The sequence below is a fragment of the Lynx rufus genome, unplaced genomic scaffold (genome assembly GCF_022079265.1).
Source record: "Lynx rufus isolate CCGP_SWC_20201006 ecotype Redwood Valley unplaced genomic scaffold, mLynRuf1.p SCAF_7, whole genome shotgun sequence".
Lineage (NCBI taxonomy): Eukaryota > Metazoa > Chordata > Mammalia > Carnivora > Felidae > Lynx > Lynx rufus.
This window is the reverse complement of record NW_025814889.1, coordinates 134,941,909-134,962,918: the sequence shown is the minus strand read 5'-3', so window position 1 is coordinate 134,962,918 and position 21,010 is coordinate 134,941,909. Positions and strand designations below refer to the sequence as shown.

At 50.8% G+C, this 21,010-nt stretch overlaps 1 protein-coding gene across 1 annotated transcript in view; it reads right to left on the bottom strand.

The window, feature by feature from the left end:
• Positions 1–21,010, bottom strand: part of SREBF2 (sterol regulatory element binding transcription factor 2) — a 59,617-nt gene that overhangs the window by 6,653 nt on the left and 31,954 nt on the right. The window contains 8 exon segments of the mRNA XM_047067408.1: positions 2,280–2,412; positions 3,573–3,682; positions 4,519–4,636; positions 5,926–6,094; positions 14,521–14,690; positions 16,403–16,679; positions 19,534–19,715; positions 20,304–20,496. Of these exon segments, the coding sequence (XP_046923364.1) occupies positions 2,280–2,412; positions 3,573–3,682; positions 4,519–4,636; positions 5,926–6,094; positions 14,521–14,690; positions 16,403–16,679; positions 19,534–19,715; positions 20,304–20,496 (1,352 nt within the window).

Below are 21,010 nucleotides of genomic sequence, written 5' to 3'. Positions count from 1 at the left end.
GTTGAGTGTTGACAGAGCCCCAGGCCTGACGATGCAGCAGTGGGCAACCCAAGTCCCTGCCTGCAGGTGCTCACTTTCGAGTGCGGGAGTCAGATAATAAATGCACTGAACACTGAACATGTAATGCCAGGCGGAGCAAGCGCCATGAAGGGAAGCTAAGCAGAGGAAGAAGGTGGCATCTTATAAGGGATGGTGGTCAAGGATGTCCTTGCTGGAAAAGTAACATTTGGGCAGAGATCTGAAGGAATAGGGGAGTGAGTCGTGTGGCATTCTGGGAGGGTTCCAGACAGAGGTGCGACATGTGCAAAGGCCTGGAGTCTCTGATGCGTGTGAGAATATCCAGGGGCCAGAGGCTGGAGGGAAGAAACCAGGGGGCAGCACAGGGAGGGCAGCTGCAGGCCATTCACGGCTGAACAAGGCCCTTCTCAGCCTAGCCATGGCCCCCCCGTCCCGCATCCACCTCGGACTCTGCTCCAGGATGCAGGCATCGGCAGACCAGCTCTTTTTCCTTTCCCCCTTCTGTGCCTCTGCTGACGTGGGTGCACAGGAGTGTCCTGTCTCACCAACTTGTCTCCTGAGACTTATTCCACTTGCTGTGTTCCTGGGGCTGCCTTCTCCTGTCCTGCCCTCTATAAGCCTCTTCAGGCTACCCACTGGGTCAGGCCCTTTGTACTCACCTCTGCTCCCCTCAACACCAACCTGTGGTTATGGGCCTCCCTCCCTCTGGCCCAGAACCCCTCCCAGTGAAGAGTTGCACTGGCTGCTTCACAGAAGCCACCACTGGTCTGGCAAAGGCAATGGCACGAGCTGCCCACAGGAGAGAGCACCTCTGCAGGTCGGGCCACTATCTATCTGCTTATGGCCGCAACTTGCTCTCTTGTCTACTGCTGCCTCTCAGAGCCCAGGACACAGCTGGGCACCAAGGGGGCCCTCAGTTAAGTATCTACTAAATAAACAATGGAATCATGGAAGGGGTGCAGGAGACCCAGGAACGGGGCATGTGGCCGAGAGTCAGGGATCAGAGACCCAGCTCAACCACCAGGATTACCACTAAGGAGCCACCTAAAACAGTCATTCAAACAATTTGTGCCTCAGTTTCCTCATCTGTAAAGTGGCCATAATCCTACTTGCTGCCACCTGAGATGACATAAAGTATGGACTCCATTATTTGTGCCTGCTCTCTGAGGGGCCATTCCCCCAGAAGCTGGGTATTAAGCTCTCCAGAGAAAAGTAGCTTCTTTTCACAGAGCAGATCGGGGAGAGACTGGGGAGGCTGGGGTGGGGGAGGGTTCGTTCCCACAGCATCATTATTCCCAAAGAGCAAAGGGTCCTCAGACTGACTGAATTCAGGAGAAGGAATGTCAGCTGAGGGTCTTAGCTGATTCCAGGGCTCTGCTGCTCACAAATGAGGGGACTAGGGACAATCTACCTGCCATGTCCTCAGGCACACTGGCTGGGAGAATGTAAGGTGGGTGCTCACTGGTCAGGGTACTCAAAACTGGGTTACTTAAATGAAATTGGGGTGTGTGACCTACCTTAGGGAACCTGCCTAGACCTACTTTTCTCAGCTCTTTCCTGTTCTCCTGGTTGAGAGTCTGCGTGACAGGAAATGTTCCGGCCTTGGGTCTGAGGACAGGAACTTTCTGTCTTGGAGCATTGTACAATTTCTCTGGGGTTGCAGAAGATGTTAGGGGCACTCAGATCCAGTCAGAAACAGACAGGGGGTTGCACGTTACTATGGACAAATGCCCAGAGGCAGGCGTTGGGTCCCCAAAGAGGAATGTCAAAAGCTCTCTGGTTATGCCTCGTGCTAAAGCCTTTTAGTGAAGGGCTGATTGGGGCAGAGGGGGTGGGTGTTGACAGGAAGCTGAAAGGAAAGGGGGTACAATGCTGGCACGCGAGAGACGGGCCCTCACAAGCCCTGTGCTGGCCGTGAGCCATCACCACGCTGCCTGGCTGCACCATGAGCTTCTGAAGATGCCAGGAGCCACACTGCTCTCCATCCCCACTAGCCTGTGGCTCCATGAGAATGGGGGACGAGGCCCCGGAAGTAGCGCTGGCAGCTGCTAGGACAATGCACGCAGATGGGCTTGCTTGCCATCGGTTTCTCCGTGCTGCCCTCTTCCTCCCTCTGGCTTCACCTCTCCATCTATTATGTCGTCCCCAAGCTGCGCAACCTTTCACCCCAGTGGCCACTCTGCTGACGCACAGAAGTGAGCCTGGCACACCTGGGATTCCCCTGGAGAGAAGCCAGTGAGTGGCCAAGGAGGCTTACGCACTCTGTCATTTCCAGGGCCTTGGGGACACGCTCTGCTTCAGTAAAGTGAGCGCGCACAGCTGCGTCATCTCCCTGGAGCCAGCCGATGGCCATAGTGATGGCAGACGTCCACCACCGACAGATGACATCTGGACCTGGAACGGAACAGCACCAAATGTTACTCCAGCACCTACACACCTACGGAGCTCAGCCTGGCTGCCTGCACCTAGTTCCCATGTGCACGTGCCATCTTTACCTTCTGGCGATGGGCCAGGGGCCTTTGCGTGGCCCTGTCATAGAGATGCTGGTGGGAGTGCGAGCCGGTACATCCTTTTGGAAAGTACTGGCAATCTGTATCAAGAGCCTTAAAGATGCCCACTCCTATTACTCTAGTAACTCTAGTAATCCCGTTTGGGGCAGTCTATCACCAAAAAAAAATGGCCTAGAGAAAAAAAGTACAGCAAAGACATTCACTGTCATGTAATTTTTAAGGTAAGTGCTGGAAACGTCATGAATCTCTAATGAAGTCACAAAGAGTGGAGTTTCTCAAGTGTTTCCAGTAAGAGGCTGTGGTTAGAATCTTCAGCGTTTTCTTCTCAGAGGCTCAGCTTTCTCAGCTGTAGAATTACGGTGCTAGTGATCTCGCGATGCCAGGGGTGGCGGGGCAGGAAGTGGAAGCGTAAGATAAAAGGCGGAAGAGCCTGTGCTTTTCTAAAGACAGGCTGCAGGGTCAGGGGTCACGATGGGGTGGCTGCTTTTCTGGAATCCTTCCCTCCCTGGCGAGAGTGGCCAGAAGAGAGCCTGAAGGCCCCCCTCTCCCAGCAGCCTCAGAAACAGCTGCTGTGCTATCATCCTGATGGCCATCTAGGGACAGAAGCAAAGAATGTCAGTCAGCGGGCTGCACTGGCTCACCCAACGGGCAGCCGCTGAGCAGTAAAGATACCCGGATGAAAAGTCTCTTCAGCAGAGACTGTCAGACCCAAAAGCAGCCTCAGGGCCACCGCACATCAACAAGTGAGCTCCTGGTGTCCAGACCACTTGTTGCCCAGTCTGGGTGTTTGGGAAAGTTCCAAGGAAAGATATTCACTGCTCATCGTCCCACGTCTAGGAGAATCTTTATTTCTTGTCCCCAGAATGCCACCCAGCAGGGGGTAACTGTGCGTTGGAGGCACGTGGGCCCATAGATACACACCTCAGATCCAGAGAAGATTCTCAAGTGAACACTCACAACTGACCTGGACCCGCTGGGGCAAAAGGGCTGTGAAACTGAATTAAGCAACACGAGGCCTGAAGAGCCACCCTGCAAAGTGCTTACCAAGGGCTGACTTGAGCACAGAATTGCTGGAGAAGGGTGGTGTCACAATCCCCACAGAGTCCACAAAAGAATTAAGTAATTTCAGGTACTCCAGAGCATTAGAGAACTCACTAGAAAGAAAATAAACAGTTCCATGGTACGTCAGAATGTACAGAAGGACCACGCTCATGCCTGGCTTCGGCGCTCCAGTTCCAAGACCCAATGGCTATATTGGCCTCTGCTCCCCCTGACCCCAATCACACCAGGCACACCCTAAACCCTGTCCCCACCACTGACACCATTCACGGTCTCCACAGGCTTTCATTCTTCACACGTCTGGGCTGTTCCAGATGCTCCTCCCCTCAAGGCCTAGTTCAAATGTCATCTCCTCCCACAAGTTCGCTGATCTCACTGGCAGAGCTGCCCTCCCTTCCCCGCTAAGGTGCACTCCAGTCAGGACCTGGGCCTTGTAGGAGAGTGACTCTGGCACCTGTCTGCCCCTCAGCTCTTACTCTGAGGAAGAAAGACTGCTTAATAGCTCTGTAAGAATAAGAAATTGCTTGGCACGCTGCATAAAGGTCTGAGTCCCCCAGATGTCTGCCCTCTGCTCAGCCCTCCACATTCCATTCCTATGCCCTCAACAGGCCACCCCCCCCTCCCCACTGCCAAAAGCAAAGCAACCTGATCACATCTCTGATCTGCTCCGAGAACTGCCTCTGCTTGGTGAAGGGATGGGGGAAAGGAGAAAGAGGGGGGAAGTGGCACACGCGGTATGGGAGGAAAGGGCACAGAGGTCAGGTCAAGGGACTCTTGTGAGGCTGCCGGGTTTGAGAAATACCCTGGAATCATTCGATTTCCCTACAGACCCTACACTAGGGATTGTTTGCTTCCAGGAATGTGGGCCTCCAGTTGCCCCCAAGCTTCCTGGGCAGTTGCCTGAGGCAGGGGCCCATTCTGGGGACATTACCAGCTCTCTTCTTCCTGTTCTCCCGCCTTCTTCTTGGCCTGAGGCTTCACCAACGACTCAACAGCTCGTTCCAGCAGGTTCTTGCAGAAGGCCTGGTGGACCTGGGCAATGGGGTCAGCTGAAGAAGAGGGGAGAGGCCTGAAAGGTTAGATGGTCTCATCATGAGCCCATCTTTGTCTTTGCAGAGAAAACAGAGGGTACTGAGAGGACCCCGAGAAACAGCTATCCGCTCTGAATGGGGATCGAACCCCCTTCTCAACCAAAGCCCACAACCACCTTGTTAGATAGTTGGAAGGTGGGGGGAGGCATGTGCGAGGGGTGCTGGGTCTCCTGGCACAGTATTCAGTACTTTCCTTCAAGGTTGGGGCTGCAAACCTTATCAGAAAACAGAAAATGGGCAGGAGGACGGCCAGCTGAGAACAAAGTGGTGGCCGCTGCCCTGACATGACACAGAAGCCCTGCTCCTGTTTTCCAGACCTCTGCGGCCAGCGACGGTCTGGCTGCGCTGATGAAACAAGTGGCCTTGCAAAGCTCGCCACGGCTGTCACAGCCAAGTCACCACTGGCAGGCCCAAAGTGGGGTGGCACCAGCCCCTCCCTCTCTTCACACGTACAGACACGGGGGCCTCCATCCGACCAGGACAGGGAGGCAGGACACTTCTGAGCACGTTCTGGGCAGTCAGGCCTAGAAACAGAGTCTGCACGAGGCGAGAAAGCCAGTGGAAGTCTGTGCTATAGACCAAACAGACCGTGAGGATGGGGTTGAGACTTAAGATTGCTTTTACTCTTATCCTCCCTTTTTGGTGTCGTGCACCGAAACTTCTTATATCACACAACACAGTTGTTTTTTAAAAAAGGATAGCAGAAGCTCCCACACACGCCGTACCTGCAGAACACGCCGCACTCTCCCGAGGCCCCCACTTTCGAGAGAGGGGAAAGCACACAGAAAGCAGAAAGCCTACCGCTCGAGTCTGAGCACTGGGCGAGTCGCCTCCAATCACTGTCAAACACCAGGGACAGCAAGCCAGCCTCTCCTCTGATGCCTGGAGCCCTGTCCCTGCCACCACTCTAAGCACTTGCTGACCGCCTGTCGCCTATTGTTCTCTAACTGCTCCATGTCTGCTTTCCAGTGGGACCAGGAGGCCGGGGCCAGTGAGCAGCAGCCCCACACATCTTTTGTCTCCAAAGCACCCAGAACAAGGGCAAGAACGGCGTGACTGATGTGAGGACCACAGGATCTGAATGTCAGAGAGAGGCGCTGCTCACCAGGCTTGGGACCTCCCTGAGCTTTGGGGAAAACAAGACTGAGACCACCTGTGTCCCCCATACGTATGGAGCACAGTCCCCCTGAAGTACTGGTGCCTCTCATGGCTCTCCCAATACCCGGTGGCTGCAAAGGTGTTCTCACCTGGGTTCCTCTGGGCACAGTACAGACTCTCCTTGGCAGCCGACTTCACCGACCAGCTCCGCTCCATGAAAAACTTCTGGCCCAGGGGGTGGCAGAGCCAGCGCAGTGAGTCAGGGACAGCGCTGCGCTCGGGGCCACACAGGCTCTGGGCTCTGCTGAGGAAGTAGCTCTGTGGAAGGACACGGGCCAGGGGTAACACTGGGATGGCGGAACGCTGGCTGTGGCCACCATGGGGCCATCAAAAAGCGCCACCGCGGTGGAGGCAGGCTGGGGAAAGGAGGTCAACAGGAGGGCTGGGACGCTCACAGACCTGGAAGTAAATGCCACTACTGTAACTAGGGCAAGTGGCTCTGGTGGAGCCGTCTGGACTTGGTGACCAGGTCCAACCTCCAGCAGGAGGGTTGGACAGGGCTTCGGGGCTCCTGTGGGGCCCCCGCCGCACCCTGCCCTGCTGGGTCTGCCTAATCCTCCTGGAAGCTCCCTCTGGCCCTGCTGGCATTCAACCTGCAGAGGCAGGGAGGGGGTGCTTCATCGAGGAGGGGTCGCGGAGGCCTCCCGGCTGCACGCCCACCCTCAGCCCTGTGAGCACCTGTGTCCAAGCCAGGCGGCCCCTGGGATCCTGGGACTTTTCTTATTGGTCATTTTAATTACTTTTGTGATATTTTTAGACAAAACCATGTTCTGCTCTAATTTTTCATCTCTTTTACCTTTGAGTATGAAGAGTATATACAGTAAAGGCACACAGCAAGTGACTAGTAACTGTTAGTTACACCATCATCACACTGGAAAGCACGAGAGTGAAGGAGTAGCCCTGAGGCTTGTCCCAGGACCCATGCAGGCATGCATGCCTATGGATGATGCCTCTCCCCCCAGAGTTGGCCTGTCAAGGGCTTTATCTAGCCCCCTAAAGAGACCTGCACCCCAGCCCTAGATGAGCCCTTGATGTGAACACCAGCTGGTGAGGAAGGATGAAGAAAGACTTTGAAAGCCACTTTGCTGGGCAATTCAAAGCCAGTGCCCGTCTTCCCAGCCCCTCCTCTGCCGCAGGGGAGCATCACTCTAGGTCCCCAGGAATCAGAGTTGCAGGCATTAGGCTGTCTACCCATGTTTTCAGAAGTTCTGTCACTTATCGAGTGAGGATATTTTTATTCCAAAACCCATGATTTCCAACCCACAAAACCACTCAGTGCTGGCTAATCTGAATGAGGAGCTGAGCAGAGAAGGATGGGGGGAGGGAGAAGCATAAGACCCAGAGCTCAGGGAACCTGGACGAGGGGCTGCTGGGACAGGCTCGCAGATGTAAACCTTCATACTTCCGCCCTTGCCTCCACAATGAGGGCAGCGCCTCCTTGTCCAGTTCAGTCTGATGGTTCTGACCTTTACTGGGCTCTAAGTAGCCATCAGCTAATATAACGGCTTCAGAAGACTTGAATGCCAGGGTCAGAAATAGCATCACCAAAGTGCCACTCAGGAACATAGACTGAGATGACAGACTCTCTTGGGGGGCGGGGGGGGGGGGCATGGATCTGGCGATTGCTGTCTGAATCTGAGAGAGAATGACCTGGTCAAGCTGCTCTACAGATATACTTGAAGACTATCACAGCACTTAATTCACTGAAGTCTCCAGTCACGGAGCCAGCAGCACTACTGGCCTTTCCTCCTCTTTGCTGGCCGCCATATTTGAGACAGGATACTGGAGAACACATGAAGAGGCACCCCTATGACCTTCTCCTGACTCTCAACAAAGCACTTGCTGAATCTGAGCTTGTAACTGCATTGGAGGAGCCTGAATGGGACAGAGGCTGGGGGTGGGGTGGCGGCAGTCCCAGCGCCTCTTAAGTCAAAGAACCTTCTAACAGTTGCCTGCTAAGCAAGGGAGCACGAGAGCTGCTCCAGGGGAAACGGAAAACAACTGTTCCCTGAGAAGGGCCCAAACGTCAGCAAAAGAAGCAGAAACAAAGCTTGGCCAGGTTGTTTTGCAAGAGGAACCCAGAGAAGCCATTTAGAAAATCATTAAGTTAAAATACATTTTTAGGTTTGATTCTTTTTTGAAAAATTTTTTAAAATGTTTATTTACTTTTGAGAGCAAGAGAGTGCGCATGTGTGAGAGCGGGTGCATGAGTGGGGGGCAGGGCAGAGAAAGAGGGAAACACAGAACTAGAAGCAGGCTCCAGGCTCTGAGCTGTCAGCACGGAGCCCGAAGTGGGGCCCAAACTCACACTGAGATCATGACCTGAGCCGAAGTCGGATGCTTAACCGACTGAGCCACCCAGGTGTCCCTAAGCTTAATTCTTGAGAAAAACCTTAGTTGTAAGAAATTTCTCTGTGAGTGTGTGTGTAAGCTGGAATTTGGTGATTTGAATTAATAAGAAATATAAATCCTGGGATACAGTCTCCACAGCATAATTTCCAGAAGGAAAACTAAAAAAGTAACTTCCGTTGCTCTTCAATTTTCTTGGCATTATCACCTTATGATAATTTCCCTAAATTTTACAGACACCAGAATCTACCCAAGCTGCGGGTGTGAGCCCCCTCCCCTCTAAGTCATCTGCTAACTGCCAAACTGAGCAGCTGTGGCTGGAGACTCAGAACTGCTTAGATCCCAAGAGCCACCCTGTACCACCCAGCCAGTCCCGATTCCACAGTCCTCCCACACCAGGCTTCCCCTATGGTTCTCAAACTGTGTGCCAAGGCACTCTGAAAGCAACATCCTGAACTTGGGAGGGGCGCCACCGGATATTTTACAGGGGATATTTTCTGAGGTAAATAAATACAGCCATGCTCAACACAAGTCAGACACCAGGTTAACTAGTAAATGGGGGTAGTTGGAAGTCTCAGTGGGAGACTGCACGACCTTCCTTTGGATGATATCACACCTTTAAGAAGCTGGGTTTTAAATTTTTTTTTTTTTTCAACGTTTATTTATTTTTGGGACAGAGAGAGACAGAGCATGAACGGGGGAGGGGCAGAGAGAGAGGGAGACACAGAATCGGAAACAGGCTCCAGGCTCTGAGCCATCAGCCCAGAGCCAGACGCGGGGCTCGAACTCACGGACCGCGAGATCGTGACCTGGCTGAAGTCGGACGCTTAACCGACTGCGCCACCCAGGCGCCCCAAGAAGCTGGGTTTTTAGAGGCTGTTGTAATAAAAAGCAAGTGCTGCATGAAAATCACTGTGGAACAGGAGACGAAATTGGTGGTGTTACTCTGATTTCAAAGTTTGAGAAGGTATGTGGTACCCAATAGACACATGTACCCCAGTAGTAAGTAACCATGGTTATCAAGAAAAAAAATATTATTTCCTTGGGGCGCCTGGGTGGCTCAGTCGGTTGAGCGTCCGGCTTCGCCTCAGGTCATGATCTCTCAGTCTGTGAGTTTGAGCCCCGCGTCTGGCTCTGTGCTGACAGCTCGGAGCCTGGAGCCTGCTTTGGATTCTGTGTCCCCCCCTCTCTCTCTGCCCTCCCCCACTCGTGCTCTGTCTCTCTCTGTCTCCGAAATAAATAAAACATTAAAAAAATATTATTTCTTCTTTCAATTTTGTGTATATTTTTTAATGGCTACTAAATTGTTAAGAGATAAATATGTATCAAGATATCAAGATGTCTGTACCTAATGAATTAAATGGAACTGTTAGGTATTTCTGGGGCGCCTAGGTGGCTAAGTGTCAGACTCTTGATTTCCGCTCAGGTCATGATCTCATGGTTCATGGGTTTGAGCCCCGTGTCGGGCTCTGCACTGAGTGTAGAACCTGTTTGGGATTCTCTCTCCCTCTCTCTCTGCCCCTCCCCAACTTGTGCACGCTCTCTCAAAATAAATAAACATTAAAAAAATTAAACAGAATCGTTAGGTATTTCCTTTAGCCCAGGGAACCATGAAAAAATTACTGAGACACAAAGGGTGCCATGAACTGAGAAAGATTGCAAACCTCTGGTCTAAATCATTTTCACGGAGGCCAGCCCTCCACCTGCCTTCAAAGTCTGACTCATTTGCTAGCTAAATATATTTGGCTGAATTCAAAGCTTCTTCTTCCTCTTTAGGAGAGTACTATCTGGGTCTCCTAATCTGTCCCCTCCCAAGAGAAGCAGACAGATGAAAGGGGCAGTTACCTTCCTAGGAATCAGTTCCTCTCCTCTGCCCACCTTACTGAAAATGCAAATTTGGCAATACATCAAGTGTTCCAGATATTTTTGGCCTTTGAGTGAGTGTCACCATCTCTAGAGATTTAACCTCAAGAGACACTTCTACAAGTGGGTGAGGAGAGTGTGTGACGACTCTCTCTGCAGCACCAGAACCGCAAATCCTGGAAACAACCCCAGGGCCCGACAGCAAACGTGCCGAGGTACCAAGTCCCCCGGCGGAATAAGGAGGCAACAAAGAAAGGGGCCCAAGACTTACCATTTGGTTGAAAAAAGCAAGTGGTAAACCAGGGTTTCTGGTATGATCACACTAAGTAGATTATAATGCATAAATATTAGTACATGCAAGAAGAAAATTCTGAGGAAGTACACATCACATTGTTCACTGCTTGTCAGGCATACCAAATCTTTTTGAGGATGGGGCCTCATGGGCAGGGGGGGGTTTAAGGGAAACACTTTCCTGATCCTCAGCTGCCACACATACACCTTCCTCAAATGGGCTGAGTCCCTCTGAAGGGTAGCTGCGTCTTGGCAATAAGGACAATCAAAACCCCAGAGGGACTTCTGGGATGACAGGATGATCCTAAAATTTATAGGGGGAGGTAACACTAGTCACTAAAGCTAGAGGGCTGACACATCCAGGTATCAGGACATATTAGAAGACTCGACCATTAGGGGTGTGTGGTGTTGTGCAATGAACAGATCAGAGCATCCAGAGGCAGACTCGTTATATATGGACACTTGATTTATGAAAAAAGTACCACTTGGTGCAGAGCAGAACGGACAGTCACTTTAATAAGAGTCTGGGGGGGGCGCCTGGGTGGCGCAGTCGGTTAAGCGTCCGACTTCAGCCAGGTCACGATCTCGCGGTCCGTGAGTTCGAGCCCCGCGTCGGGCTCTGAGCTGATGGCTCAGAGCCTGGAGCCTGCTTCCGATTCTGTGTCTCCCTCTCTCTCTGCCCCTCCCCCGTTCATGCTCTGTCTCTCTCTGTCCCAAAAATAAATAAACGTTGAAAAAAAAAATTAAAAAAAAAAAATAAATAAGAGTCTGGGGCAGGGAGACATTCAAGTGGAAAAAAAAAAGTAGCTCTTGCATGCCCACCTCCATCTCATACAAAAAATCAACTCCTGGTAGATATGGACTTGGATGTGGAAAAAAAAAGTCCGGTGTCTCGCAGACAACAGAGGAAGGTGTCTTCACAAGTGAGATAGGGCAGAGATTCACTGAACAGGACACAACGTGTATGTAACGGAAAAGACTAATCATCTGATTTGACAAATATTCAGAACTTGTGCTCATCAGTTGACGCCATTTAGAGAGAGACTAGGCAAGCCCCAGAGGGAGAGAGATCCATACAAAGCACACATCCAACAAAGGTTTGGAGCCAGAACAAAGAACTCCTTGAATCAATAAAAAGACCAGCATCCCAAATAAATAGGTAGGACTCTTCTGTGGTTTTCACAAAAGAGAAGATCCAAACGGCCAATGAAAAGGTGGCCAATGAAAAGGTGCTCGACATCACTAATCCCCTGGGAGTTACAAGTGAAAACTATCAGGCATCACCAGAAGGGCCAGAGGTGACACTATCCTCTGTTCGGTGGGGATGTGGAGCTGGAACTTTCTTTCATACACTGCTGGCAGAGTGGCAACTGGTACGTCTGCTTTGGAAAACCGTTGGGCAGCGTCTATCAAAGCTGAACATCCACGTAACCGCTGACCTAGCAACACCAGCCCTAGAAATGCAATCTCACGCTCACCAAAAGATGAATGTTCACCGCGGCACTATTCCCAATAACCAAGGACAGGAAACAACTCAGCAGTGCATCTATAAGTCTAGTCATAGAATGGAATACTATAAAGCAATGAGAATAGACCATCCATAACTATATGCAACAACACATATGAATCTCACACATGACACTGAGCAAAAGCACATACTGTAGGACTCCCCTCATGCAAAGTTCCGAGGCAAAACATGAGAAGTGATCAGGATGGTGATCGCTCTGGCTGGAGAGCTTAGGGGTAGGGGTAGTTTGCTAACTGCAAGGGGGCCTAAGGGACACTTCTGGGGTCCTGGTCACGTTCTGTTCTTGATCTGTCTGCTGGTTTTATGAGTGCATTCACTCTGTGCAGTCACTGAACTGTGCACTTATGCTTTACGTACTTTTCCACATGCATGTTATACTTTAACAAAAAGTTTATAAAGGGGCGCCTGGGTGGCTCAGCTGGTTAAGCATTCGACTCTTGATTTTGGCTCAGGCCGTGATCTCACAGTGTGTGAGATCAAGCCTCAAGCTGGGCTCTGTGCTGACAGTGCGGGGCCTGCTTGGGATTCTCTCTCTCTCTCTCTCTCTCTCTCTCTCTCTCTCTCTCTCTCCCTCTCTCTCTGCCCCTCCCCTGCTCATACACTCTCTCTCAAAAACAAATAAGGAAACTTTAATAAAAGTTTATAGAAATAACAAATGAAGACGCAGATTAAACTATGGTGACTGAATCCAGAATAATGGTTATCTTTGTAGGGGGGCAGTGTGAGTGAAAGCCTGCAAAAACTTCTGGGCATGATGGGAAGTCCTACTTCTTTTTTTTTTTTTTTTTTTGAGAGACAGAGAGAGAGAGAGATCACACAAGCATGAGCGGGGGAGGGGCACAGAGGGAGGGAGAGAGAGAATCCCAAGCAGGCTCCATGCTGTCAGTGCAGAGTCTGATGCAGGGCTCAATCTCAGAAGCTGTGAGATCATGACCTGAGCTGAAAACAAGAGTCAGCACTTAACTGACTGAGCCACCCAGGCACCCTCTTCTTCTATTTTTTCAAAGATTTTCTTTTTAAGTACTCTCTACACTCAGCATGGGGCTTGAACTCACAACCCTGAGATCAAGAGTCACATGTTCCACCAACTGAGCCAGTTGGGCGCCCCAGAAGTCCTACTTCTTGGCTCTGGGCAGTTGTTACAAGCTGTAAATTAAAATGTGCATATTTTTCTGTATGTGCATTGTATTTTGATAAAATTAAGGTCTTCAAAACACCTTTGGGGGGGGGCACGAAGTTACAAGTGTGATAACATGCCTATGTTATCAGACATTAGGACAAACAAATGGAATAGGGAAACAGCCTGGCTGATGCCTCCTGCTCTTAGCCTAGATTGGCCTTGCCCGGAAATGCCACCTTGACTTCTCTGAAGACTGGGTTAAGAGCCCAGTGTGTTCTCTGGGCAGCCAAATAAGCCTTGCACTCACCTACTGTCCTTAAGGCCTGTTCCTTGTCTGAATTCCCTGCCAGACTGTGTGCTCCCTGAGGACAGGGCAAATGTCTTGCTCACTGATGCATTTCCACTGCAGAGGATGCCTGGCCTAGAGCAGGGACTCAGTAACGTTTGCTGAACGAACATGTTATCTAGGGTCACTGAGACAAGATTGAGACACAGAAAGTACACTGGGCTTTCCCATGCTCTCTGTCACCTAGACTGTGGCGACACACTTCAGGAAACATCAGTGTCACCACAGGGCACATTCCTATTCATCAGCTCATCAGTGTCATTACTGAGATATGCCAACAAACGGAGATGTGATCGTTCTGTTCTGAACACGGCTGATGTATTCAGCAGCCTACTCAAAGCACCAAATAAAACATGCCTGTTTCTGCTGGAGTAAGAAAGCCTGAGGTCAGCAGATGCTGTGAACTAGTTGATAACAAGGACTATGAGTTAGCCAACTGTGAATTCCCAAGGCTGGCCCCATGCCGGGCACAACGGAGGCGCCTGATAACAGCAGTTCCTGCCCTAGGTCTGACCTGAGTTCCTTGAAGACGTGCACGGTTTCCCGTTTCTGGACTCACAGTGCTGTGATTAAGGTATGTAATCACTACCTTTCTTTGTGAATAAAAACACCAGGAGACACAACCAGAAAATTTCAAAAATCTTTATGACCACAACGGGGCGCCTGGGTGGCTCAGTCAGTTAAGCATCTGACTCTTGACTTTGGCTCAGGTCATGATCTCATGGTTTGTGGGTTTGAGCCCCATGTTAGGCTGTGCACTGACAGCACACAGACTGCTTGGGATTCTCTCCCTCTACGCCACCCCGCTCTTGCGTCTTCTCTCTCAAAAATAAACTTAAAAAAAAATTTTTTTTATGACCACTTGGAGAGCAGAAGTCATATATTTAACCCCTTGAATCCAGGTCACTCTGTATCACTGAGTCCATCTTACTTCAGGTGCCAAAATGTCCCACTTATGCTTATAAGAGCCATAAGGGTTTGGGTTTTTTTTTTTTCTTTTTTTTTTGGCAGGGGGGTCTGTTTTGTTCAGTGCCATAAATATTTGTGAAATAGCCTAGTGGATGAATACCTACTCCTCTAGATAATCAGCACCCAAAGGCAGACCCACACCCGTTTTTGCATCTTAGCTCCTGGCTGGGGAAGGGCGCTTAGTGCAAGTCTGCAGAGGGGACCTGCAGGGTACTCACCGCCAGGAAGCCCAGCTTGCCCCCACAGCGGGTCTTGAGCCCCATGGCAGCAGTCAGATGGATCTCAACCAACATGCTCGGCGGGACTTTTTCTTCTGCACACTCAGCCAGGTTCACGGCGCACAAAGCCATGTGCACATCTGAACAGGCAGATCCTGCAGGAAGCTTCCCTGTGGCAGGCAGACACAGACACTGATGTTAACACATTCCTCCAAACCAAGGTTTTCTCTAGTGCAGTCAGAGTGAGAGCAGAAGGACTGAAGACAGTACTTGGACTCTGTCATCAGATGGTCCTGGATGGGATGCTAGGCTCTGCGACTCAGTAGCTCCTTTCTACCTCATAGGTTCCTTTCTACCTCATAGGCTGTTGGGGACAAGAGAAAATGCATGTTAAGTACCCGGCACATGGCACATGGGACGTATAAATGGGAGCCACTATGACTGCAGGCTGTTGTACGGGACTCGGAGATGTGCACTGCAACATTTTCCAAACAGTGCCAACAGCACAACCATGTTCTGCTAACACACCCTATGCCTCCAAATATCGGAGGAGGTGATAAAAATTAGAAAACAAAACAAGAAAACAAAATTGCCGTTAATTTATTTTCATTTTAAAAGAATCTACAGTATATAAGCACGCATCTTTTTGAGGGAGAAGTAACATAAAACAGCCAGGACAGCCAGACACATCACGGGTTAGTAGGTGGAAGGCTAGGAAAAGCTTACTACACCTCCCATATGAGGGTCGCACAGCTCACATGGTGTGACCTTGAAGTCACGGGCCAAAGTGTCCTTGCATAGGCACGGGGGCTCATCAAGGCTGCGAGGCTTTCATGCTGTTTCTTGCTTTGGTCCGCACTACAGGGCTGGGAGGTGGCTAGGGCGAGCAGTCCCCTCGTTTTGCTAAGGGAGGCTCAGCTTCAGGGGTGGCCCCATGTCAAAGGTCCAGACGGTGGCCAAGCCAGGCCTCCTGACCTCATCAGCCCCACGTTCTTCCCACGGGGCCACCCTGCCTGCCCCGTCTTTTTATCAGCCCTTACACTTTGTTCTGCACAGGCATGGGGTGTTGGTCTCCCTCAAGAGGCACAATCTGGCTTTCTCTTTTCACGGGAGGGAGGATGGAAGCAATGTGGGGACCATACGTTAGTCACCTGTCCTCTCAGTGCCTTGTATAAAGCCAGGTGCACAGAGCATTCAGCAAATGTGGAGGGAATGAGTGATGGGAACTATCCCAGCTGGTATAGTTCCAGCCCCCAGGTGGGGCTCCTCCCTGGGAATGTCCTTCTGCCTGGAAGGCACATCCCCTTCCACACAGCTGGCGTCCTCTACGCATCCTGCCATGCAAAGCCAAGACTTTTCAGAAAGCTTCCTGAAACCCTCCTCAACAAGTACCCCCTCCCTCCCGCCTCCCGACTGAAGCCCCATCCTCTGCTACCACTACCACACTAAACTGTCATTCACTTGCTGACCAGCCTGCCTATCCTTAGAGCAGGAGTTTGTTGAAAGAAATAAATGATATTCCATTGAATCTAAGATGACATCAATTTTAAGTTTACTACTAATTTTAGGTACCACTAAGGAAAACACAGTGCCAGTTCACCCATTCCATATCTCTGTGATTCCATATCACTGTGTAAATAAGGGACACAACCCAAGGGTAGAGATGTTAATGGGAAAAAATGTGTATCTTAAACTGATGAGCTGCAGTAACGAGCTATCTTTACAGCCATGAGTGTGGGTGGAAGGCCTGTCTAACCATTCGAGAAGAGTAGTGTAAAAAGGGCTTCAACTGGGACCAAAAACTGGCAAACCAAGCCAGGGTGGAGATGGCACGGGGCACCTTAAGGCCAGCCAGCAGTGGCAGCCGCACCCCCCGCCTCACCTGTGATGTGCAGCTGGTGCAGCCTGTGATAGGCCAGGGCTGCGTCCCGGGCGCTGGCCTTAGCTTCGTCCTCGAAGCCTGCTGCAGTGGCTGGGGTGGCCCGCCGGCGCTGGAAGACCTTCTTGAGCAGCCAACGCACCAGGCGCAACTTCTGCAGGCTGTAGCGAATCACATTCCAGGAGAGGCTGCAGGCCAGGTCCAGGCGGGAGGTGGGCAGCGCCCGGCCCAACACTGATAGGCAGGTCTGTAGATTGGCCGCGGCAGCCGCAAAATCCCCCTAGAAAGCAGCAAGAGGTATGATGTTCGCTGGCCTTGCTGTGGCCTCTTTATTTTGCTTTACCAAAAATTTTTACCCTCCCTTCACTCCCTAGATTATCAGAGTAAAAAAATCACTAGGAACCTTATCCCCCAGAAAGAATGATTGCTGACATTTTCATATGTTTTCTCCCGGCTTTTTTTTTTTTACTAAATTGGGATTGTACTGTGGTCTATCTATGATCAAATACTATCCACAAATTCCCGTAGTAGTTTTATACATAGGATAAAATGGATTTTGGGGCGCCTGGGTGGCACAGTCGGTTAAGCGTCCGACTTCAGCCAGGTCACGATCTCGCGGTCCGTGAGTTCGAGCCCCGCGTCAGGCTCTGGGCTGATGGCTCAGAGCCTGGAGCCCGTTTCCGATTCTGTGTCTCCCTCTCTCTCTGCCCCTCCCCAATTCATGCTCTGTCTCTCTCTGTCCCAAAAATAAATAAAAACGTTGAAAAAAAAAATTAAAAAAAAAAAAAGATAAAATGGATTTAGATGATCTTTTAGGCTTTTACGTTCTCAAAGTGTGGTTCCTGGAGACAAGTAGCGTCAGCCCCTGGGATCTTGTTAGAAATGCAAATTCTTGGTCCTCCAGCCCCACCCTCCCCCACCTATAGAAACCGCTTCTCTCTGAGAACCACGGCTTTAGACAAACACATGGCAAAACTACTGTAACCAAGGATCTGGATGAACTACTCTTTGACAGCCTGAGAGGTTCTAATGGAGAATCTATGGCTCTGTATTGGAAGACCTCTTTCTGTCTGTTTCTCTCATCAATGGGAAACAGAACGAAGCCATCCTCTCCTTTCCCGGGTCCTGCGGTGAGTACGACACCCGTATTTCCTCCCTGCACCATTATGGGAAGTGGATCGGGACAAAGGGAGCACCCTCTCCCAGCTGATGCACAGCTTCTAACACACTCTGGTGTGTTAGAACACACCTGCCTCCTGGTCCCTTCTCACCCCCAGGGCCCTCTCACGGCACTTCAAGTAACACCGCTCAGACAGAGGATCCCACAGCTCCAGCGCTCCCGACCCTGGAGTCAACGCCACATCATTTCCATTCCACTTTACGGCTCAAATATTTCCCAAGTCAGTCTTTCCTTTCCATTCCAGGTCCTTGCCACCTCTCGACAGGTCTATTCCAGGAGCCGCGACCCTGCCTCTGTGTATTCGGTGCCCCCTCCTCCCAACCCCACACTTCACACAGCTGCCAGAATGACATTCATTAAACACAGACCTGAACCTGCCTTTAAGACACACATCTTGAAATGCTTTTTTTCTGGGAATAGTCCCGCTTCAAGGGACAGGCCCCCAACAACCACATCTACATTCCAGTACCCACAGCCCTCGGCATGGCTGACAGCTCCAGGCTGGTCAATCAGATTCTCTCTTGTGGGCACTGCAGCCCGCAGGAGGGGAGGGTGGCCTGTAGTGTACTGCAGCCAAGGACTGTTCTGCTTCTGGTGCCTCTGACATGTGACGTTTAACTCTTCCTTTGATGCTGTGTGTTGCCCCAGAATCCTCCCCATAAATTTTCCTTTGTTGATTTCTATTTTTTTTTTACTTAAAAAATTTTTTTTTCTTTTAATGTTTACTTATTTTGAGAGAGAAAGACAGAGTGGAAGTGGGGGAGGTGCAGAGAGAGAGGGAGACACAGAATCCAAAGCAGGCTCTAGGCTCTGAGCTGTCAGCACAGAGCCCAACATGGGGCTCGAACTCTTGAACCATGAGACCATGACCTGAGCTGAAGTTGGACGCTTAACTGACTGAGCCACCCAGGCGCCCCTGTTGATTTCTATTTTTTTTTTTAATTTCTATTTAAAAAAAAAATTTTTTTTAACGTTTATTTATTTTTGAGACAGAGAGAGACAGAGCGTGAATAGGGGAGGGGCAGAGAGAAGAGAGACACAGAATCTGAAACAGGCTCCAGGCTCTGAGCTGTCAGCACAGAGCCCGACGCGGGGCTCGAACTCACGGACCACGAGATCATGACCTGAGCCGAAGTTGGACGCTTAACCGACTGAGCCACCCAGGCGCCCCAATTTTTTTTTTTAAATGTTTGTTTACTTTTGAGAGAGAGAGAGAGAGAGAAAAACAGCTCAAGTGGGGGAGGGGCAGAGAGAGAGGGAGACACAGAATCTGAAGCAGGCTCCAGGCTCCAGGCAGTCAGCAGAGAGCCGGATGTGGGGCTTGAACCAACGAACTGTGAGATCATGACCTGAGCTGAAGTTTGATGCTTAACTGACCGAGCCACCCAGGCGCCCCTCTTTATTGATTTCAAAAGAAAACATTCAGCTAATTTTCCTGCTCAAAAACCTTCCTGGTTCTCCTTGGGAAAAAATCCCCAAATCAGTTACTAGTCAAAGACCTCTCCAATTTGGGCCCTAGATACACTTCCAGCCTTAGCCCTCACCTGTCCCAGACATATCCTATAACTCCAGACATACTGACCCACCTGCTGATCCCCAAATATCCCATCTATTCAAGACTTCTCCACCTGGAAGGTCCTCCCTCCCTGACCACTCTCTGCTCAGGTCCCAGATTCCCTCGGCCAGAATTTGTCCTTCCTGCCCCAACCCCTGCAGCACTTTCTTCTTCCTCTGTCACAGCACAGACTGCAGATCCTCCCATGTCCATGGAATCACTGACACATAGGTGTCCTCTCACCTGCTGCCCTGTGACTGTCAGGGGCAGGGTCCCGTCCTGCTCTTGCCACCCCCAAGCACCTATGACAGGACTTTATACACTGGCTACTCAGTGTAAGTCACTGAGTTATCAGCTGAGCCTGGGGGAGGAAGGGGAGAGGTGGATGGCAGGACTCACCCTGGCGAGGTCCAGGTCTGCCTGCTTTCGGTGCCTCCAGAAGGTGACCGAGGAGCGTGAATGTGGCCGGATCACTGGCTCCCCGTGGACCAGCAGCTTCACAAAGACGCTCAGGACAATCACACCATTCACCAGCCATAAGAGGATCGTTGGCATCATCCAGTCAAACCAGCCCCCAGAGCCTAAAGAGGAACATCTCAGCTGAGCCAGGAGGAAAAGCCTCCCAGAGCAGCCGTAGGGGACCGCAGGGCACCTCGTGACCCCCAGCATTTGACAGGTAAGAGCCTTCTACCTCACTTTCAGAAGAAGTGTGGATGACAAGATTGCTTCATTTAGTAACAATGTCTAAATGCTTTAGGTAGGGATCACTATCAGCAAATCTGGGACAGTTCTGTAGCCTAAACAGGAACCCTGTAGCCCTTGTCATTATGGAGCTGGGTGCCACAAAAGTCTGTGTTAGTCAAGGTGGGGTCGGACCACTGGTTTCATGACTCAGGCAAAAATATCATATCTTCCTTCAAATAGGTATACCCCCATTTCCCTTATCCCTGCCCCCATGACAACAGCAGTGTGGGTTCCTGATTTGTTCTGTTCTTACTGAACTTGGGCTTGCCCTGCTACTTCCAAAAAGTGGCTTATGTCACTCCCTACCAGGCCTGCGACAAAAGCCCTTCGGGACCCCGTGAACGAGCAGAGCATTTTGCACACGCAGGGCCCATCTCCTGCCACGGCAGCCCACCCATGCTTTGGTGGCACGAAGGGCCCTCTACCTGACTCAAGGGACAGTATGCTGCGGCCGGAGCCAGAGTACGGGTGCTGGTCAGAGCTGGGGGCCCCTCTCCACCGCAGCAGGGCAGTCAGGGGGTTAAAGGAGAGGCACAGGAAGGTGAGGACACACAGCAGAATTCGAGAGCGGTCCACCATGCCCAGGGCTACAGGAGGAGAGTCCGGCTCATCTTTGACCTTCAAGACAGGGGAGAGAGATTGGAATGAACATCACATGGGTTTTTGCAGCATTTTACTAACATTTATATATGTACTGGAGTCAGACTGGGAGATTTAAATTTAAGACCACCAAATCAGACAGGAATAGAGCCAGGAGGCAACTAAGAAGTCCACAGCTCTCCCACTGCTTCTCAAACCCTGGCACGCTCGCCCTCTTGCCACCCGAGACAAGGACGTGTTCTGAAGACCAAAGGTAGAGGAGTCCTACTTATAAAACAGAGCTCTGTCACAGAAGAGAACATTATGCATGATTTTGTTTCTGTAGAATTCCACAACGGACAAACTCATCGGAAGTGGCAGAAAGCAGATCAGTAGCCGTCTGAGGCTGGAGGGGGTTGTGTGAACTACCCGCCATGGTATATGAAGGGGCTTTGTGGGTGATGGAAATATCTTGATTACAGTGATAGTTACATAAGCGTCTATACTTGTTAAAACTCAACAAACTGCATGCAGGTGTGTTTTACTGTGTGTA